The 18,075-nt window shown below is 36.1% G+C and overlaps 1 protein-coding gene across 4 annotated transcripts in view; it reads left to right on the forward strand.

Annotated features, from left to right (window-relative positions):
• The window catches only part of PDE6C (phosphodiesterase 6C), a 30,816-nt gene that overhangs the window by 11,188 nt on the left and 1,553 nt on the right, over positions 1–18,075 (forward strand). For all 4 annotated transcript variants that reach the window (XM_069864036.1, XM_069864038.1, XM_069864037.1 and 1 more), the window contains exons 2-21: positions 1,451–1,603; positions 1,718–1,807; positions 2,039–2,179; positions 2,712–2,786; positions 2,873–2,937; positions 3,047–3,113; positions 3,835–3,882; positions 4,076–4,225; positions 4,900–5,043; positions 5,127–5,195; positions 8,315–8,461; positions 8,834–8,941; positions 9,049–9,158; positions 11,219–11,306; positions 12,670–12,770; positions 13,701–13,808; positions 14,051–14,114; positions 15,162–15,236; positions 15,378–15,461; positions 16,458–16,611. In XM_069864036.1, the coding sequence (XP_069720137.1) occupies positions 1,451–1,603; positions 1,718–1,807; positions 2,039–2,179; positions 2,712–2,786; positions 2,873–2,937; positions 3,047–3,113; positions 3,835–3,882; positions 4,076–4,225; positions 4,900–5,043; positions 5,127–5,195; positions 8,315–8,461; positions 8,834–8,941; positions 9,049–9,158; positions 11,219–11,306; positions 12,670–12,770; positions 13,701–13,808; positions 14,051–14,114; positions 15,162–15,236; positions 15,378–15,461; positions 16,458–16,611 (2,041 nt within the window). The remainder of the gene's footprint in view (positions 1–1,450; positions 1,604–1,717; positions 1,808–2,038; positions 2,180–2,711; positions 2,787–2,872; positions 2,938–3,046; positions 3,114–3,834; positions 3,883–4,075; positions 4,226–4,899; positions 5,044–5,126; positions 5,196–8,314; positions 8,462–8,833; positions 8,942–9,048; positions 9,159–11,218; positions 11,307–12,669; positions 12,771–13,700; positions 13,809–14,050; positions 14,115–15,161; positions 15,237–15,377; positions 15,462–16,457; positions 16,612–18,075) is intronic.

Below are 18,075 nucleotides of genomic sequence, written 5' to 3' on the forward strand. Positions count from 1 at the left end.
CAGTAGGAAATAAATCTCAGGAAAAATAAAATAAAATATTTCCATATGATAACACTCTTGTTTAGCAGACTGCAGGATGGTATTTGATTCTTACACAGCAGAGACAGATTGACTGGCATTTTCCTTGGATGTCTGTTAAGTGTGATACCCCTATTCCTTTCTCTGAGGAAAACAGAAAACAGGAACTTTCCAGGCTGCCTGCCACCTCTTGACGTTCTCATTTAGCAGCACTCACTCACCAACTTGAGAAGTCAGAAGCACTCCTATTAAAGAAAATTCAGGGATAATCTGCCATTGAGAGACGATCAGGCTCACGTCTCTGAAGAAGCTGAGTACTGACTTGTTGAAGTGGCAGATGTGAGGGGATGGAAAAGGCTCAGTGAAGACAGACTCTGGCTATTTCAGCAGCTCAGTAGAACCATGTCACTTCTCTGTATGCGGATATTGACAGTTTTCAGTCCCCCAGCTCATAACTCGGGTCATTTTGATGTACTGTTGCAAAAAACATCACGAAACACAACAACTCTTAACAAACAGATTTCTCTGACAAATTTCAAATCCCTTTTTTTAAGTTAGAGAGAACACTTAAGCATTTCAATGAAAAAAACCCAAGACATTATTTTTTATATGAGGAAATGTAACAGATTTCCTTGAAACATTAACTGGCTTCCAATTTTTTTTTACACAAAAGAATGAAAACAATAGCTTTTACAAACCCCTCCTGGGCACTCGGTTTCAAGGATGTAACCAGGAGAGTAGTTAGTTGAGGCTCATCCATTTGTCACATGGTCTCATTCCCACAGGATCACACACCAAACAAAAGCAGCTCTGTGTCCTGATCCCCCTGGTCCTACACTCTGCGATTAACCACAAGAACATGTTGGGCTGGGAGGAGCAGAATGGGAGTATGTCAGACAGGAGGGAGTAATAAACGGCTCAGCCTGATGAATAGTTGCTGGGGATGCCTCTCTGCCAGAAGCATTTGTGTCCATATACATTCACAAGAGACAGTAGTTTTAAACACTCCGTAATAGGACAGCATAATGAAATTTATCTATAGAAATAATTAAAAAATAATAAATATTAACATGGCTATGAAGTCATTTTCTTACATGCAAACCATATGTATTATATTCTCAGGTAGCCAGAAAGTCTTCGTAGAGTATTCTAGATTTTCCCATATTTTTAATTCCTCATCATTCTAATAAAAACCTGCATAGAACTTGGTTTCAGAAGGTATATTCATAGCCCATGTGTAAGTTAAGCTTGTACATGTAACTCTGAAATACTTAGTTAAAAAATGATTTTTTTTTTCAAGTATAAACCTACTGCACTGTGAAACTGCACTTACAGCATTGGAAACATATTAAAAACTGAAATTATCATTTGCTCTTGGTGTGGTAACTAGTTGTTATGCATTTCATTCGTGCCTTTTTTTTTTTTCTTCCAGAACAACCATTTTTCTGACTTTATGGACAAAAAAACTGGTTATACAACAATCAATATGTTGGCAACCCCAATTGTACAGGGTAAAGAGGTGCTTGCTGTTGTGATGGCACTCAACAAAGTAAATGCCACTGAGTTCTCAAAAGAGGATGAAGAGGTAATAATCTGAAATATCACACAACAGTGCAGTTGTTAGTTAAACAAGCAGTTTGAGTGAATCTACCCCTTGATTTGATACTTTTGTCTTATTTTTGCTCTTTGTCATTTTTAGGTGTTCAAAAAATACCTCAATTTTATATCTTTGGTCCTAAGAAACCATCATACAGCATACCTCTACAATATTGAATCCCGAAGAAGTCAGGTACAGAAGAATTTGTTAACGATAATGCTTCTTTTTTGTATGAAACCATTATCATTCCTACTATCTTATGTTCTTGCAAGCTTATTGAAGCAACAATAACATCGCTCTAGATTTTTTAATTTGATAACAGTAAAGCACCTTATTATTTTATTCTGGAATGTCTAGGATCCATATGTTTATGTTTTCTTACTGTTGTGAACATTTACTCTCTTTCTCTTTTGTTATAAATAGATGCTCTTGTGGTCTGCCAACAAAGTATTTGAAGAGTTAACAGATATAGAGCGGCAGTTTCACAAAGCACTGTATACTATTCGAATGTATTTGAACTGTGAAAGATACTCTGTTGGTCTGCTGGACATGACTAAAGAGAAGGTAACAATCATTTTGCCAACTTGATAGAAATACACTACTCTTAACTTTAAGTTATAAAATCCATCCTTCTAATTAATTTGTTCCGCATATTTCCTGTGCATGTCTCCCCAAGGCACAAAGTTACCATGCTTTCTAACCCTTTGGGATAGTTTATTTAAAATTTAACCACATTACAAAAAGTACATGCAAAATATAAGCATGCAAAGGATACAACCACAATAAACATAAGGCTTATTCTGAAATAACTTTTCATATTAGTAATTCCATGTGAGTAAGGGTATATGAGAGAAGTGCAGGTCTGATTATTGTTTTATAATTAACTGCCTTCTGAAATAAAAATTTAAAGCCATCCAGAGATAAACTTCAGATTAGCCTGCTCTTGACTGGCAAACATTTCTTGCCTGACATATCTTTAACAATGTTTTTTAATATTTTCTGAAATGTGACCATAGATATGGAGAAGGAAATGTTAACTACCAACACAGAACTGGTTTTTTTTCCTCTTGCTGAACCCTGTGTATTTTTTTCTCAGGAATTCTATGATGAGTGGCCAATCCGGCTGGGGGAGGCAGAGCCTTACAAAGGGCCCAAGACACCAGATGGACGAGTGAGGATATTAATTTTTCTTTTTACAAATGTTTATTTTTATATTGAGGTACAAGCCACCTATATGTTTTTCTTTTTTTTATTTAGGAAGTCAACTTTTATAAGATTATTGACTATATTTTACATGGAAAAGAAGAAATCAAAGTCATTCCGTGAGTATTCATCAGCAGCCTGCAAACGTGTGATAATTATGTATATTGCTGGGATAGAATAATAACCTCTGTATCACAGAAATCATTTAATTTCCTTCTCTCTCTAAAGGTCACCTCCAGCAGATCACTGGTGTCTTGTCAGTGGACTGCCAACCTATGTTGCAGAAAACGGATTTGTAAGTTCATAGCAAAAGTACAACCTAAGAGTTTTAGCTTATGCAGTTCTGATTGATCAAAACAGAGCCCCAAACCTTCCCATGACCAAAAAACTCTACAAAAATACCATGCTGCTTCCAGTGTCATTGATTCCCAGCAAAATCATGTGAATCTGTAGTTTGGATCGAGACAAATCCTCAGCACAAATGGCCAAAACATCATGAAAATTGCCCTCTGATTGTGGTGACATTGAAGGAATGATGTGGGCATCAAATGTCATTTTCCAGATGCACTAAGTCTCACAATGAAATGTCCAATCAGAAAATCATCACAAGCACAGTTTCAAATTTTAATTTTTTTCTTATCTCTTCTTGCATAGACCATATATGTAACTCAAAGTTGTGATGTCTGACGGTTATTATTAACCCTATGGCATTTTTAGTAGCAGTAAGGACAGAGCCCTTACTACTCAGTTATATCTTTCTGTAAACCCCCATGTAATTTTAAACTAGAATTGATTTTCTTAACCATTTTTCTTATGCCCTGTGAGACATCTTACATGAGGGACTTTGCTACAAGTGCTGCAGACTGACATCTGTAGGAATAAACACATCTAATTCAATAGGAACAGATTTAATTGTCATAGCTAGCTAGAGGCTCCCTGTTGTCTAAAATATCAAACCAAGTCTTGGTGCACATTATATTCCATTTAGACAATGTCTCCTTTTCTTTATGCTGCAGATTTGTAACATGATGAATGCACCAGCAGATGAGTATTTCACATTTCAGGTAATTCCAGTAATGTTAATAATTTTAGATATCGTACAAAAATATGCTAATGCTTTCTGCCAATCAATTATACAGTTGATTACATAAATAATTTCTCCTTTGTTTGTGTTAACGTTACATTGCTTGCATCAATAGTTGTATTACTACTTCCAAAGAAGTGTACAACATTCTGTGTTCTTTGGCTTTCCTACAGAAAGGACCAGTGGATGAGACTGGATGGGTTATCAAAAATGTCCTGTCATTGCCTATTGTCAACAAAAAAGAAGAAATTGTGGGAGTTGCAACATTTTACAATAGGAAAGATGGAAAACCTTTTGACGAGTATGATGAACAGATAATTGAAGTAAGCTTAATAGGATTAGAGGCTCTAAGGTGCCATATGATAGTAATAAAAATATTATTGCAAAAGGCAATTTTAAAATGCTTAAAATTTTTTGAATAGGCCATATTAACATCTAACCAACAGTCTATCTTCTTCACTATGCAGTTTCTTAAGAATCATACATTTTATTTCCCTTTATAAACCTGAAAATTCATGAGATCATTCACATTCCAATAATGAACAACAGTCAGATATAATTTTATTTTTAGTGATGGTCAGCATCTCTTAAGCAGCACTAGGTAAGCAGGTACAGTGTGCTGTTTGCCAATGGATATCATGCCTGTGATCATGTGAGTTCCCAGACCACTCATGATCACATGAACTTGGACATTATAAGGTGTTATGCAGTTTATCCAAGTCCACTCAGACAACTCAAGCTTCATAAGCTTCAAAGTCCTGTACACAAAATGGGAAAACGAGACCTTAAGTACTAGATTAGGACAAACAACGTCATTAAAATCCGTGAGATGGTAACAGAACCTGTTGAAGGAAGGTAAAAGTCTCTATCAAGTAGAGTTACATATTGCTTTTCAAAGGGCACTACAAGAAACTGGAGTTTAAAAAAAGGAACTTCAAATTGTCAGCTGTATTTAACAGTCTTGATGTCATGGCCTCTTTGCTTGGCTTTGTTACAGACCCTTACACAGTTCCTGGGGTGGTCTGTTTTAAACACTGACACGTATGACAAAATGAACAAGCTTGAAAACAGGAAAGACATTGCCCAGGAAATGCTCATGTATCAAACAAAGGCCACTCCTGCCGAAGTTGAATCTATACTGGTAAGTTTCTGTCAACAGTCACAAAGTTAAAGCAGGAAATATGATACACAAAAGCTGAATTTCTTACTCATTTTCATTTTCAGAAATACAAGGAGAAATTAAATGTAAATAGCTTAGAAGAATGTGAACAAAAGGATCTTATCAGGATTTTGGTAAGTCATTAAACTCAAAATTCTGGTAGCGTGTTTATAACAGATGTCCTCATTACAGGAAAAGGTATATATAACCAAATCCTGATTAATAGAGTTGATTTTAGCTATCAGTTCTACAAGCTAGATGGAGCTGATTTAATAAAACATCTTCAATCTCTTTGGTTCTTCTATGCGCAGACCCTACTGTTACCTACAAGGAAACATTCAGTCACCCATATGTGTCAACAGGCTTGGATAGTCAGAATTATACAGAAACATTTGTATAAAGTAACATTTACGTTGTTTAAGTTCTCTAAATATCCACAGGGACAGTGCTATACCTATAACAGAAGTTATTTTATTTTGAAAAATAAAAGAAGGGACACTGATGTAAGGTCACTTTCTGAAGTAAGAGAATACATGCAGGAGCATCCAGTGGAACTAACTTAATTTTCCTCCATTTCCTTAGGCAGAGAAGTCCAAAGATACTATCTTTGGATCAGTGACTTCACAGTGATGAAACAGATTTGAACTAATCAGTTAAAACTTTGCTACTAGTAAAACAAATAGTCACTTTTTTCCCCCCAGACTGTGCAGTCCTCTGGGCTTCTTTTCAGCCTAGTGTCTTTTTGGAGGAAAATTCCTGTTCGTGCTCACTTAGTGCATTTTGGTTTTACGTGTGGAGCAGTCCTGGGGCTCATGCATTGGCTTACTTTGGCTGAAACAAAACTCAAAGATGTGCTGCAAGCAAACACTGAATGAACTCCCACTGTTAATGGATCAAACAGAGCTATGCTGAAGAAAAGATGTCAAATACACAATAATCTGTTGACTTCCAATACCAATCACTTAATGCATTACTTCCTATTATACCACATTTTCTAATGTAGGTATATCCATAAGGAAAAGATCTCATTAAGCTATTTTTAGTTATGTACACGTCCATGCCAGAATGCAATGGTGTTAAGGTTTTACTGGCTTCCACAAAACAGATGCTCACACAGCTTACAAGTGTTGAAACAACAACAAAAAATCAAATAAAATCAACAGACCAACATAGCTTCACATACATTTTAAAGTAAATTTAATTTAGTTGCATGAAGATTTGCAAAAATTAATAGATAAATATTATAAAATCTGGTAGAGCAAGCAGTAAATATTGTGGTACAGGTTCCAAATGTAAAAACATGATAATAATATGAATTTTTAAATCTCCAAGAACAAATTAAAATGAGTTCTCTCTACACTATGGATTCACAGATTCAAAGGTCTAACATCTTCTGCACTGCCAAGGCTACATGCAGATGCTTTATCCTGTCACAAGACCTGGAATCCCAGATAGCTAATGGGATAAAGCAGGTGTTTCTAGATCTGATGATTCACAAAGTAATGGGTTTTAAAACATCAGTGCTCCAGGTTTCCTCGTCCTTGACCTCAGAGCAGAGTAGATATAAAGGAAAATCCCAAGCAAAAGGAAATACCCTTTACATGGATGTACAGCCTTATATGTTGAAATCTATGCATGCATTCAATCATCTTTTTTTCCTTATCTGTAAAAAGAAGATCATTCATGGACTGCTATGGAGGAGGGGAGTAATTGTGATCATATAATCTATTTTTTGTGTTGCACCAGACTTCCCTGATTTAATTCTTATGTGGATTGGGGCACATCCTATAAAATTTAATACTCCCTAGGCTTTGCAGTGTACAGATGAAAAGTGTTATAGAACAGTTCACTAATATTGCCAATACCAATTAGGCTATTCAATGTGAATCCACATAACGTATACAAAATAGGCAATTTAATACAGGCTTCTTTTAAAAAAAAATTAATTTAATTTGATGTAGAATACTTCTGCATCCTCTGCATTTTAGAATTTAGTACGTGTTTTGTAAAAGTTCTTCAGTACAAGAAGAGTTGGCCTAAGCCCTGTATCTGCCCTTCAGAGAGAGAAAAATCCCTGAAGGGCATCCAGACAGCTTCTAATGAATTTTAGTACTTGGGGAAAGGATGATGCATGTGTACAGTCTACTCCTTCTGGAATGATCCCTCATTTTCATCAGTATTCAGGATTGTTCAGAACAGGCTGTTGTGAACTACAGAAAGGCAATGACTAGGACAGAACCACCACCAACTACAGCACTGGAAAGTAAATGATTTGAAGGGATTTGAAGTAAGCCATAATAACTACAAATACCACATGCTTTGTAGCTTTAAGCTCTGTAACAATTTTTACTTTATGTGTATACTGAGATCATGCAAGAGCCAAGCAGTCAAGAATCTACTACAAGCAGACAAATGAGAACACAAACCAGATCTGTGAATATTTACATCTGATACTGTAGGATTTTCCAGTCCACCTTCAATGTGCCAAATCAACTTTACAGGTTTGTCTGTTGAGTGTAGATAGGCTGTAGCAGACAAAGAGAGACCATCAGGGGAGACAGGGTAAGACAGACTAATTTTGAGAGTTGGTTGTGGAGCAGAAATAAACCAGCAGCACTCCAGAGGTTAAAAAATGTATAGGAATCTTCAATTGCCTATAGTCTCTCTGTAAGAAGACAAGGCTATGGGTAGTTAGGCATGCAAGCAGGCCTTCTGATATTGAAAAAAAAGTTGCTATATTTTATTCTACTGTAAATGTAAAAAAAGTTTTGTTCTAGACAGGTTGGTTTTGGTCACTATATTCATCATTACTCATAAGATTCAAAAAGGAAGAACAATACTTAATAAGAACAATTTTTGTTGTCAAAAAGATGAACTGCAACATTGAGAACAAGCTCAAAGTGGGAGAATCACAGGATTTTATACCAGGAAGGAGAAATTCCAAAGCCTGAGATTTCTGAACTAAGAAAAGTTGAGATTGTCACAACAAATTGTGCTGGAATGCAGAGTAGGAAGAAACAGTCAGGCCAAGAGGTTTACCTATCCTCTTTGATAACAAAGCCAGCAGTATCATGACTGTGTTTCATAACTTAATACATTTTAGTTTGTACCAAAACCTGAGGCCTTTGAGGATACAGTAAGCACACTGTCCTTAGGCAATGTTTATGCAGGAGTCAGAAAAGAATATAAAAAAGTTTTTCCAACTTTGTTCTTGCCGGAAAAAAAACTTGTCTTTTTTTACTTTTCCTGACAGAAGGAAGAATTACCTGATCCAAAAGATTTAGAACTGTATGAATTCCGCTTCAGTGACTTTCCTGTTACAGAGCACGGCCTGATAACTTGTGGAATACGACTATTCTTTGAGATAAATGTTGTTGAAAAGTTCAAAGTCCCAGCTGAGGTCTGACTTATTTTGTCCTGTTTATGTTTATTTTAAGACAGAAGAAAACCAGCTGATTGTAGGTACTTGAATATAGAAGTAGGCAATACTAAAATATTAGTGGTATTGATAACAATCTCTCATTCTTATTTCAACACTTGTATATTTGTCATAAAAACTTAAAATTAATTCTCAAATTATGGGAGCTATGGAAGAAATGAAAATAACATGCAGTTAGATAAGGACAATTTGCTGTTTGTATATTTAATTCAATGAAAAACAACTATTTTCTTAGAACTTGCACAATATTACAGTAATTTCATAGTATATTCCAGTAGTTTCATAGGAATGTCATAATTTTGTTTCAGTCTTAAACACTTTTGTTCATAATAGGTCCTTACAAGATGGATGTACACAGTCAGAAAGGGTTATCGAGATATCACTTACCATAACTGGCGACATGGCTTCAATGTGGGACAAACAATGTTTACTTTGCTGATGGTAATGCTGCTAATATTAATCTAATATTCATTATTTAGTTTTCACTACAATGCCATCTGGAAAATTCTGGAAGTTTCACACTCAGATATGTCTGTTTTTTTCCACAGACAGGCAAAATAAAGAAATACTATACTGATCTAGAAGCCTTTGCCATGGTCGCTGCTGCTTTCTGCCATGACATTGATCACAGAGGGACCAATAACTTGTATCAGATGAAGTAAGTAGAATGCTCAAATATATTTATATGTAGTATTTTTAGTGACAAATGAAAAAAAAGTCAAAACTTGCAAAAATGTAAGGTATACATTCCATATTCATGTAGCATGAATAACACTTATGCTGCAGAAGATTTCTGCCTCAGAGCATTTGTCATTGCAGTTGAAACACAAAACCAAAATACAAAAGCAGAATCTTAAAAGGATCTCCTGGAGCTCCAGTTCATTTTTTAAGACAGACTAAGCCCTTGCAGTGCTTGGATCGTAGCAGTCTCTCACACAACAAAACAATGAGAAAAGTAAATAAAACCCTAACGGGATTACTTTTTTTCAAAACAGGGCATAAGCACTTTTCTGAAGAGGGATTGAGGATGTAGCATAAACAAGGGACAGTTCAGAAGGTGACAGGATTTAAGACGCATTCCTTTTCTCTGTTTTCTACTGTCCAATTTGACTAGCTCAGTTGTTCCTCCCCTAACTCATTTTACTGACTGATGTAGGTCCTTTCCTGAGGTGTAATCTCCTCGTGTTACACAGGATTCTGAGCTAAAGAGCTTGTGTTCTGCCACTGGGTCCATATGCCAGTAAGTTACAAATCATGAGGTTAAGCTTTTGCTCCTTTTTGTTCTAAGAAAATGTTTTGAAAGATTTCTTTGTGATTTTTCCCTTGTCTGTCACAAAATAATATTAATTAGCAGATGCTTGTTATAAAATAATGTCAATTAATTTTGGTTTAAACTAACCCTTTTATGACAACATTACAAATCATGGTGAGACCTGTTCTTCTCCTGAAGAATGAACGATCTTCCCATTTAGTCTTTTACCTGATCTGCTAGGGCTTGTTTCAGTGTGAGAACACAGAGAACCAGAGAACCAGTGTGAGAACCAGAGAACACAGGTTTCTCAGAATGTCATGTGTTCCAGAAGATTATAACCACAATTTTCTGAGGAAAGTTTCTTACCACCTGTATCTCCAGAATGATTCATCTTCCTCCTCTGACCCTGGATACACTCCTTCCAGGAGACGCACTGCATGGTGGAGCAGTGACGCAAGGGGATTTTCTGATTATTCTCAGGGATTCTTCAGATGACGTAGGAGAGAGAGAATGACAAACACTGATTCTTATTCAGCAGGCTGCCTCTCATCCAAATAAGTTTAAGGGAGGTTTTAAATCTCCCTGCTGTGGTCTTCCCTAGCTGAAAGCCCTCTGTGTTAGGTCACACGCAGTAAAGCTATTTATAAAAGTTATTAGGCTTTACCATGACAGTCCTAATCACAAGCCAGAAAACAGAGGCAGCATGTAGCAATCCACCTCGGGTTATTTGAGAAGCAGAGTTATTAGCCAAGGGAAGAAAGGATGAAAATACACTTCCAAACACACAGATCTACCTGGAGTCTTTGTAGACACATAAACAGGACACTTCATGGCTACCATAGTCTGATGCAGAATTTCCTCTGCTTGAAGCTTAGCCTAACCCAAAGGAATGCTTTGAGCTCTGTGATAACACTGAACATTCCTCAGCTGCCATGACTTGTGCAGTCCATAAAACAGTGATTTTGGGGAAGGGCAGGAATCCAAGGGCATTAGCGGAATTAAATGACGTTATACTGATACTTTAGATTTAACTTACTTGCAGTACATGAGAATCACAGGGGACATGGTGCACAGTCCTTACAGAGAGACAAGAGTTCAAAAGCTGTGCCACACAATAAATATTAAAAGATGCATAAAAGCTATTTTTAAGGTACACAGAAGGTGTAGATTAAAGAAACAGTAACGCTAAATGAGCAACACAAAACATAGGCATGTTTTAAAAAAAATGGGTTTGAATACGGAGACATCTAACCATGCCTTTGACTCTAGTTGGCACCAAACACTCAGAGCTCTCCAATTTCCATCATTATGCAGTCACAAGAGTAAAGGCAAACAAGCATAATTTTTGTTTTGCTCTGTATCATACCAGTGGTTAAGATACATAGCTAACTATTGAATCTACAAATCAGAAGCATTTTAAGGAGTATTATAAAGAATGTTATAAAGAAATGCTTCTTTTTCAACAGGTCAGCAGCTCCACTGGCAAAACTTCATGGCTCTTCCATTTTAGAAAGGCATCACCTAGAGTACAGTAAAACCCTACTGCAAGATGAGGTACGTCTGCATGAACCTTCTGCTCACACGCATCAACACAAATGATCCAATTAAGTTATGATGTTCCAAATTTGATTGTGTCTCATCCATTCCTCTAGGTCCAGAATAAGAAATAATGGTAAAATTCAGAAGCTTAAGCAAAACTTTTATGCATTGTTCATTTCTAGAGAAATATCAGTAATTCCACCAGAAATAGGCTCACTCAAGACAGAAAAGCTTTTCCTCTGAGCCTCATTCACATTCCGCAGCTTTCCTCCATTTGCATAAAACACAAACATTGAAGCCAAAGCAGAAAATACAATGCATACATAGAAAATGTTGTAATGAAGCTGCTGGCTCTGGTAGCTGAGGAGCAAAGGGATGGAGCTCTTTATGGAGGGCACGCCCCCACCCACACCTTGCTAAAACAGAGACAGCAGTATCTTGAGGCTCTGCTGCAGCTCCCACTACTGATCTCCCCTGAATCAGGCAGATGCCCTCAGCTGCCCTTCCCCAGCAGCTGAGGCAGCAAGGCTCCCTGCCACAGGTCCTCAGGCTCAACGAAATGCTGCCAGTGCCCCTCACCAAAGCCTCTGCCCCACAGACCTCTGCTTCTCCAGTGGGCATCAGCCATCCTCCCCTCAGCAGGGCCTGGCTCTGTCCTGGCTACCTGGGAAGAGACTATTTACAACTCTTTCCTCCATATTTTCCAGGGAAACACAAGATTTAGCAGGCCAGGCCTGAGCACTCGTGCCCTTTCCATCCCACGTACCCACAGCAGCCTGGCAGGCAGCCACTGCTATCCACATTTATCATTTTCTGATCCCTGTGGTGCTGCTGTTTCCTGACCTCCTGAGGTCACAGAATAAATCCTTACACTAACCAGTAGCACAAAGACCATAAAAACCCTGTAAGATTTATGATCTTGCACAGTAGGTCCCTAACAGCGCTGCAGGCAATGGCACTGACCCACGTTAGCAGGAGGAAAAGGTGTCTACTGTGAAGCTTTAAAAAGTCTAGGAAAATCAGATTTATAGAATGTAAACTGTAAAGAACTTATGAAAAGTGCCCTTTCTTTAATAATTATGTGGAATACAGGTGGGGGGGGGTTTGATTTATGTATGGCAATAGTAGGACTTGCAAGTCTGTGGATTTAGTTATTTGTGCAGCCTCCTAGATCCACCCACATTCCCAGTTATTTAGCTATTTATTAGCCGTGAATAAGGGCCATCTTTACAAACTGAATAACTTTTCATTTGTAGCATTATCTTACTTTAGGGACTGTAGTTGGCCAATTTTGTCATACTATTCTGAGGCAACCTAGATAGTACAAACCAGACAGTGTTATAAAACGAATTGAATTCATAAACTTTCCATCCTGCAGAGTTTAAACATCTTCCAGAACCTAAATAAGCGCCAATTTGAAACTGTTCTACACTTATTTGAAGTTGCAATAATAGCAACTGACTTGGCTTTGTATTTCAAGTAAGTACTAAATTCTCTATAACTTCATACTGAAAAAAATGTCAGTTCTATACGATTTATAACTGTAATTTTTATTTGTTATGCAGAGTACAGCGCTATATTTAAAAATGTTATTAAGTCTAATTCTTGTAAAAAAAGAGATAGATTCATTACAAGCTTTCAATTTAAAGAGCACATAAATGTATATAATACTTAGCACACGTTTAGTTTAATTCATCATTCAGTTATGCTTTTGGTTACAGCAAACATTGTCAAGTCATCCATCCTATTCCTAAGTTATTGACTTAATGTGCTTTTATAATGTGTATTCTCCTTAAAGACATATGGAGCCTTTTGTTTTGGTCCATATATCTTATAACTGGGACAATTTAAAGCCAGGAGATAGGTAGCTACACAGTAAGTCGTTCAACAGCAGTTACTAAATTTTAGTGAACAGTAATTCCTTTATTTCATTCCCTATAAATACATATTAAAGGATTTATTAAGCAATAGCAAGACATGTTTATGCTTTTCAAAGTTCTTCTCAGTCAGGTCTTAGTGCTTCTTTGGAGTTTTGAGTAGAGGGACTGAAGAATGTTTATTAGTATTGGCTTCACTTTTCTAAATTAATTACATTATGGGAAGTAACAAACATACAATACCAAAGAATTAAGACTGTCATCCCAAACAGTTTAATATGAAGAGTTAGGAAGTGGGTTATTTGTTTCTTTGTCAGAAATTCTGATGTAATATTTTACATGTCAATTGTAAATAGCAAAATCCAAATGTGCTAGGTTACCTGAAATGTTTGAGTTCAACAGGAAAAAGGTGTTACTTTGATACTACTATGATTAGCATACAACTGTGGAAGAGTATAAGTATCAGAAATATGGGGGTTTATTTCAGTTTTAATGCAAGAACTACATATGGTTTATTGGTATGTTTTAACAGGAAACGAACTATGTTTCAAAAGATTGTGGATGCAATCGAAAAAATGGAAACAGAAGAGGAGGCAATTAAATATATATCTATTGACCCAACCAAAAAAGAAGTCATCATGTAGGTGGTTAATATTTCACTCTATATTCAATTTATCCAGGATAGGATTTTAAAAAATTTGGGCACCTAAATATGTAAATTAATGTTTGGAGTTATTGTCCAATGATTTTAAGTTAGAAACAGATGTCTACAATCTTCTCAAAATGCGCAAAATGTGTACCCATCTGCATCTCAGGAATCTAAATTTTTTCTTCCCCTATCATCATCCTAACTATACTCCTGCTTCATTTTGTCTTTTCAAGGGCTATGATGATGACTGGATGTGACCTGTCTGCTATAACTAAGCCTTGGGAAGTGCAAAGTAAGGTACGTACCTTTCAGACAGACAATACTGCATTTGCCATCTCTTTTACTGCCTAGTTGGTGCATGGTAATTTTTTTAAAAAAGAACTTATTATCCTATTATAGATATTCAAGTATTTGCACCCAACTATGTTTCCAGAAAACTACTTCTATTTTTCTGTCACTGTAAGTGGAAAGGTTCCATGATGTGTCTCCCCAGACTCTCTATAGTTGTTTCATCCTTCTCTACTTGTCATTCAGCTAAAACTGGCACCCCTGATCTGTCAGCTGTTCTGGCTCCCCTTAAGTATAATTCAGTTACTTTTACATTATCCAACTTCTGCTGTTTTTCAGGTATTTAAGGTACAGATTTAACAATACTAGGATTTGAATTAATTGTGTCTATTCTATAGATCTTGGTGCCAAAATAGCTTAAACACGCTAAAATTAAATTCTGTAATACAGTGTGACACTGTTTGTACATAAGCACTTCAAGTACTTCAGTAATGATTGACCATCACACTGAATCTCATCACCCGGTCTTACAGGAAGAGGTTTTAACAATGCATTATCAAAATAAAGCTGTAAGACACTTGTGGAGCATTCTAAGTAATACACATAAGAGATACCAAGTGATGCTGCTATGTTGCCAATAACATCTTGTTCCTATTGACAATAATTATCATTTACTTAGCACGCACCAGAATATCAGCAAAGATAATTTCCTGGAAAAAGCCTTTAGTACACCAGAGTGTCTGTAAGTTTTGAAAGAAGCACTTGATTATCTCTACAAGCATTAGAGTGAAATTCTATGGTGCTTGACCAAAACTCCCTATTTCTAGAGAACTTTTTAAACTGTTCAGAGATAACACAGCTAGCACGAAATCAGTCCTCTCCTTGTGGAAGGGAAGATAGCAATTCTTAAGTAGTAAGTAATAATATGCCAGTTGTTGCTTATTCCACATTTTCACATTTTCTTGGCCTTATTCCTCTTCACACCCTGATTATTTCACTTACTTATTTACATTTACTGCTTTCTGCTGACACTTCCACTGTATTGTGATTATTCAGGTTGCCCTCATGGTTGCAAATGAATTCTGGGAGCAAGGTGACCTGGAACGAACTGTGCTACAGCAACAACCAATTGTAAGTAGCAAATAATTTAACTGAGTTAAGATATACTAACTGCTACTAAAACATTAAAAAGATAATGGCCCATGATGCTTACTAGATCTTTAGACCATAAAGCACACCTACACAATCCTAATTACTGTTATTTTGTTCTAGCCTATGATGGACAGAAACAAAGGAGATGAACTACCAAAGCTCCAAGTTGGTTTCATAGATTTTGTGTGTACGTTTGTGTACAAGGTAAGAATAATTTTTTTCCAGTTGCAGCAGTTCTCATGCCACAATTAGTGACAAACTTGCAGTTAAAAAATCTTAGACAGCAGCAGGACTCTTGGTCACAGGACAAACCGCTATCACAATTTTTCAGTCTTTTACTACATAGAAGTATTGCTTCCACAAGCAAATTCAGCAGATGTGAAGCAAATTCATAAAAAAGTGAAATCTCAGTGAAAATTGAGGGCACTGAGGCTTTATTACTACCTCGAAAGACCGAGTTAGTAAGCCCAGTCTGATTCTTCACAGTCTCGTTTAATATATGTATGCAACATGTGGATGGTTACAGAAAGCAATTCATGGCACAACAAAGGGAACAGGAAACTTGCAATATTCTGGATGATACAGATGTCCTGTATCTTCTGTAAGGCACTGAAATGCCAGTCTCTGCCTAGCTTTTAAGTTTATCTCAACACATCATGCAGAAAAGTGACATACAATACTTTAACATCTTCAGAAACATCCTCATCTGCCTGGAATATACTGTAGGACAGCAGACTTTTTATTATATCCCAATACTAATAATCATATGATAAAATATCAGGAATCATAGTTGTATTTTTATTAATCAGACTACCAAATATGGGATCAGGGAAGAAATCAAAATGTGCAGTATATAATTCAGATCTTCTCTAACTGACTATGTGCACAAGAGGGCATTATTATCCCAACATGGTATTTCTAATAACATGCTTTCAAATCTTCACCAATAGGCAGTTAAGACTATTTCTTTTAAAGTTTTTCATCTTCTACAGAAAACCCACTACCTGAGATAGAACAAGTGCTTAAAAACAATGTGAAATCAAATAAAATTACAATCTAGCATACATACTTAATTACATTTAATAGAAAAACAAAAGCTAATGTTTTCTCTGCAAAGCAGCAGTATTGCCACAAAGTTAGACTTTACAAATCATCAGTGTTCACAAATATCTAATTTACAAATTTAAATTGTTTCTATAGGAATTCTCAAGGTTTCACAAGGAAATTACACCTATGTTTGATGGTCTTCAAAACAACAGGGTTGAATGGAAAACACGAGCTGATGAATATGAAGAGAAGATGAAAGCTATTGAGGAACAAAAGAAAAAGGAAGAAGAAGAAGCTGCCAAAAAAGGTTAAGTAACTTCTAAGGTTTTCATTTATATATATTTGTAAGGCAGTCAATGTATTTTCTCTTTCTAAAATTCACACATGCGGTGCAGTTGTACAATATTCTATTAAACATTATACTAATACATGAGTTCTGAATTAACCAAATTAGATTTATCTTTACATGGAAGAGGAGTAGCCTTTAAAGCTCACACAAATCCAGTACACTGACCCAATTTTCTGAACTGCAGAATTATAGAAAATATGACAATCACAAAAGGGAATGCAAAATTTCCTTTGTCTTAAGACTTAAATCTGAATGTAATTTAAAATTTACCTGTGAATGCTGCAATCCCCTGAAATACTAGAGATGCATCAAAATTCTTCATGGCATCAGACCCAAATGTATTCAGATGTTTTGTTTAAGCTGAATATGAAAAGCATAAGGAAAAGATATAGGAATGGATACTGCAAATCTCCACTTCTCTTCCCAGTATTAGATAAAGCTTTTAGTTCTAGTTCCCTACCAGCGGTTTCTTGGCTGAAAGACACTCTCTCATATTACAGATCTAACACTATACGTTCTAAGACAGCCCAAGTCCTAAAATTGAAAGTATGGTTCTGCATATGATAACCTAGAAGAAAATCTGATTTTACAGAAACCAAGAACCTACCACTCAGGTGTAAGAGTGAAATGAGTCAGTTATTTTTATTCTGTATTGCATGTGGAATAGCAGGTCAACAGCTCTGCCAGTCAGCTGAGATGACTGAACAGGTTCAGAGATTAAAATCAAAATGCATTGATTATTATGGAATGATTTATTGCCAGATACTTTGGAGAAGAAAAGTTAATTTAATCTAAGTGTGTTTTTCACATTTTTGAAACATAAAACAATACTGAGTAATTTATTTATAGTGTCTGTTGGAAATAGGTGAGTATTCTTCACATTTCGCACAAAAGAGAGGCTACTCAAGGCCACTCATCAAGTTACTGTCAGAGTGTGAAGTGGAACTACAGAGTTATTTGCCTCTGAAAATAATGACACTAGGCTAATTTTTTTTTTAAAATGTTGCAAGATGGGCGAGAAGTACTGTAAGATACATGATTTAATCAAAGCAGATTTTTGAAAGAGAATTTTAATAAAATGAGTCAAATATTATTACTGTAATAAAGTTACAAGAAATATTTTGGCCTTCTCACACTGTGATACCACTTACACACTTTCACAGGAATTATGCCCACCCCACTGTCTCTTAAATTTATTTTTAAAAGACACCTTTTTGTAACTAAACTTAATATCTTACTTATTTAAGCTTAATTTACTGCTGAGAACCAGCTGGTTGTGAGTATGAACACAGTACACCTGATGTAAGTATCTGAAGTTCACAGAAATACCAGCAAACCAAACCAAAACTTACACAATTTGCTTCCTTAGAAAAAGTTACTCTAGTCGGAGCCTATGCCCTTAAGCATAAGGCTCTTGAACAA

The sequence above is a fragment of the Phaenicophaeus curvirostris genome, chromosome 9, assembly GCF_032191515.1.
Source record: "Phaenicophaeus curvirostris isolate KB17595 chromosome 9, BPBGC_Pcur_1.0, whole genome shotgun sequence".
NCBI classification, from domain to species: domain Eukaryota; kingdom Metazoa; phylum Chordata; class Aves; order Cuculiformes; family Cuculidae; genus Phaenicophaeus; species Phaenicophaeus curvirostris.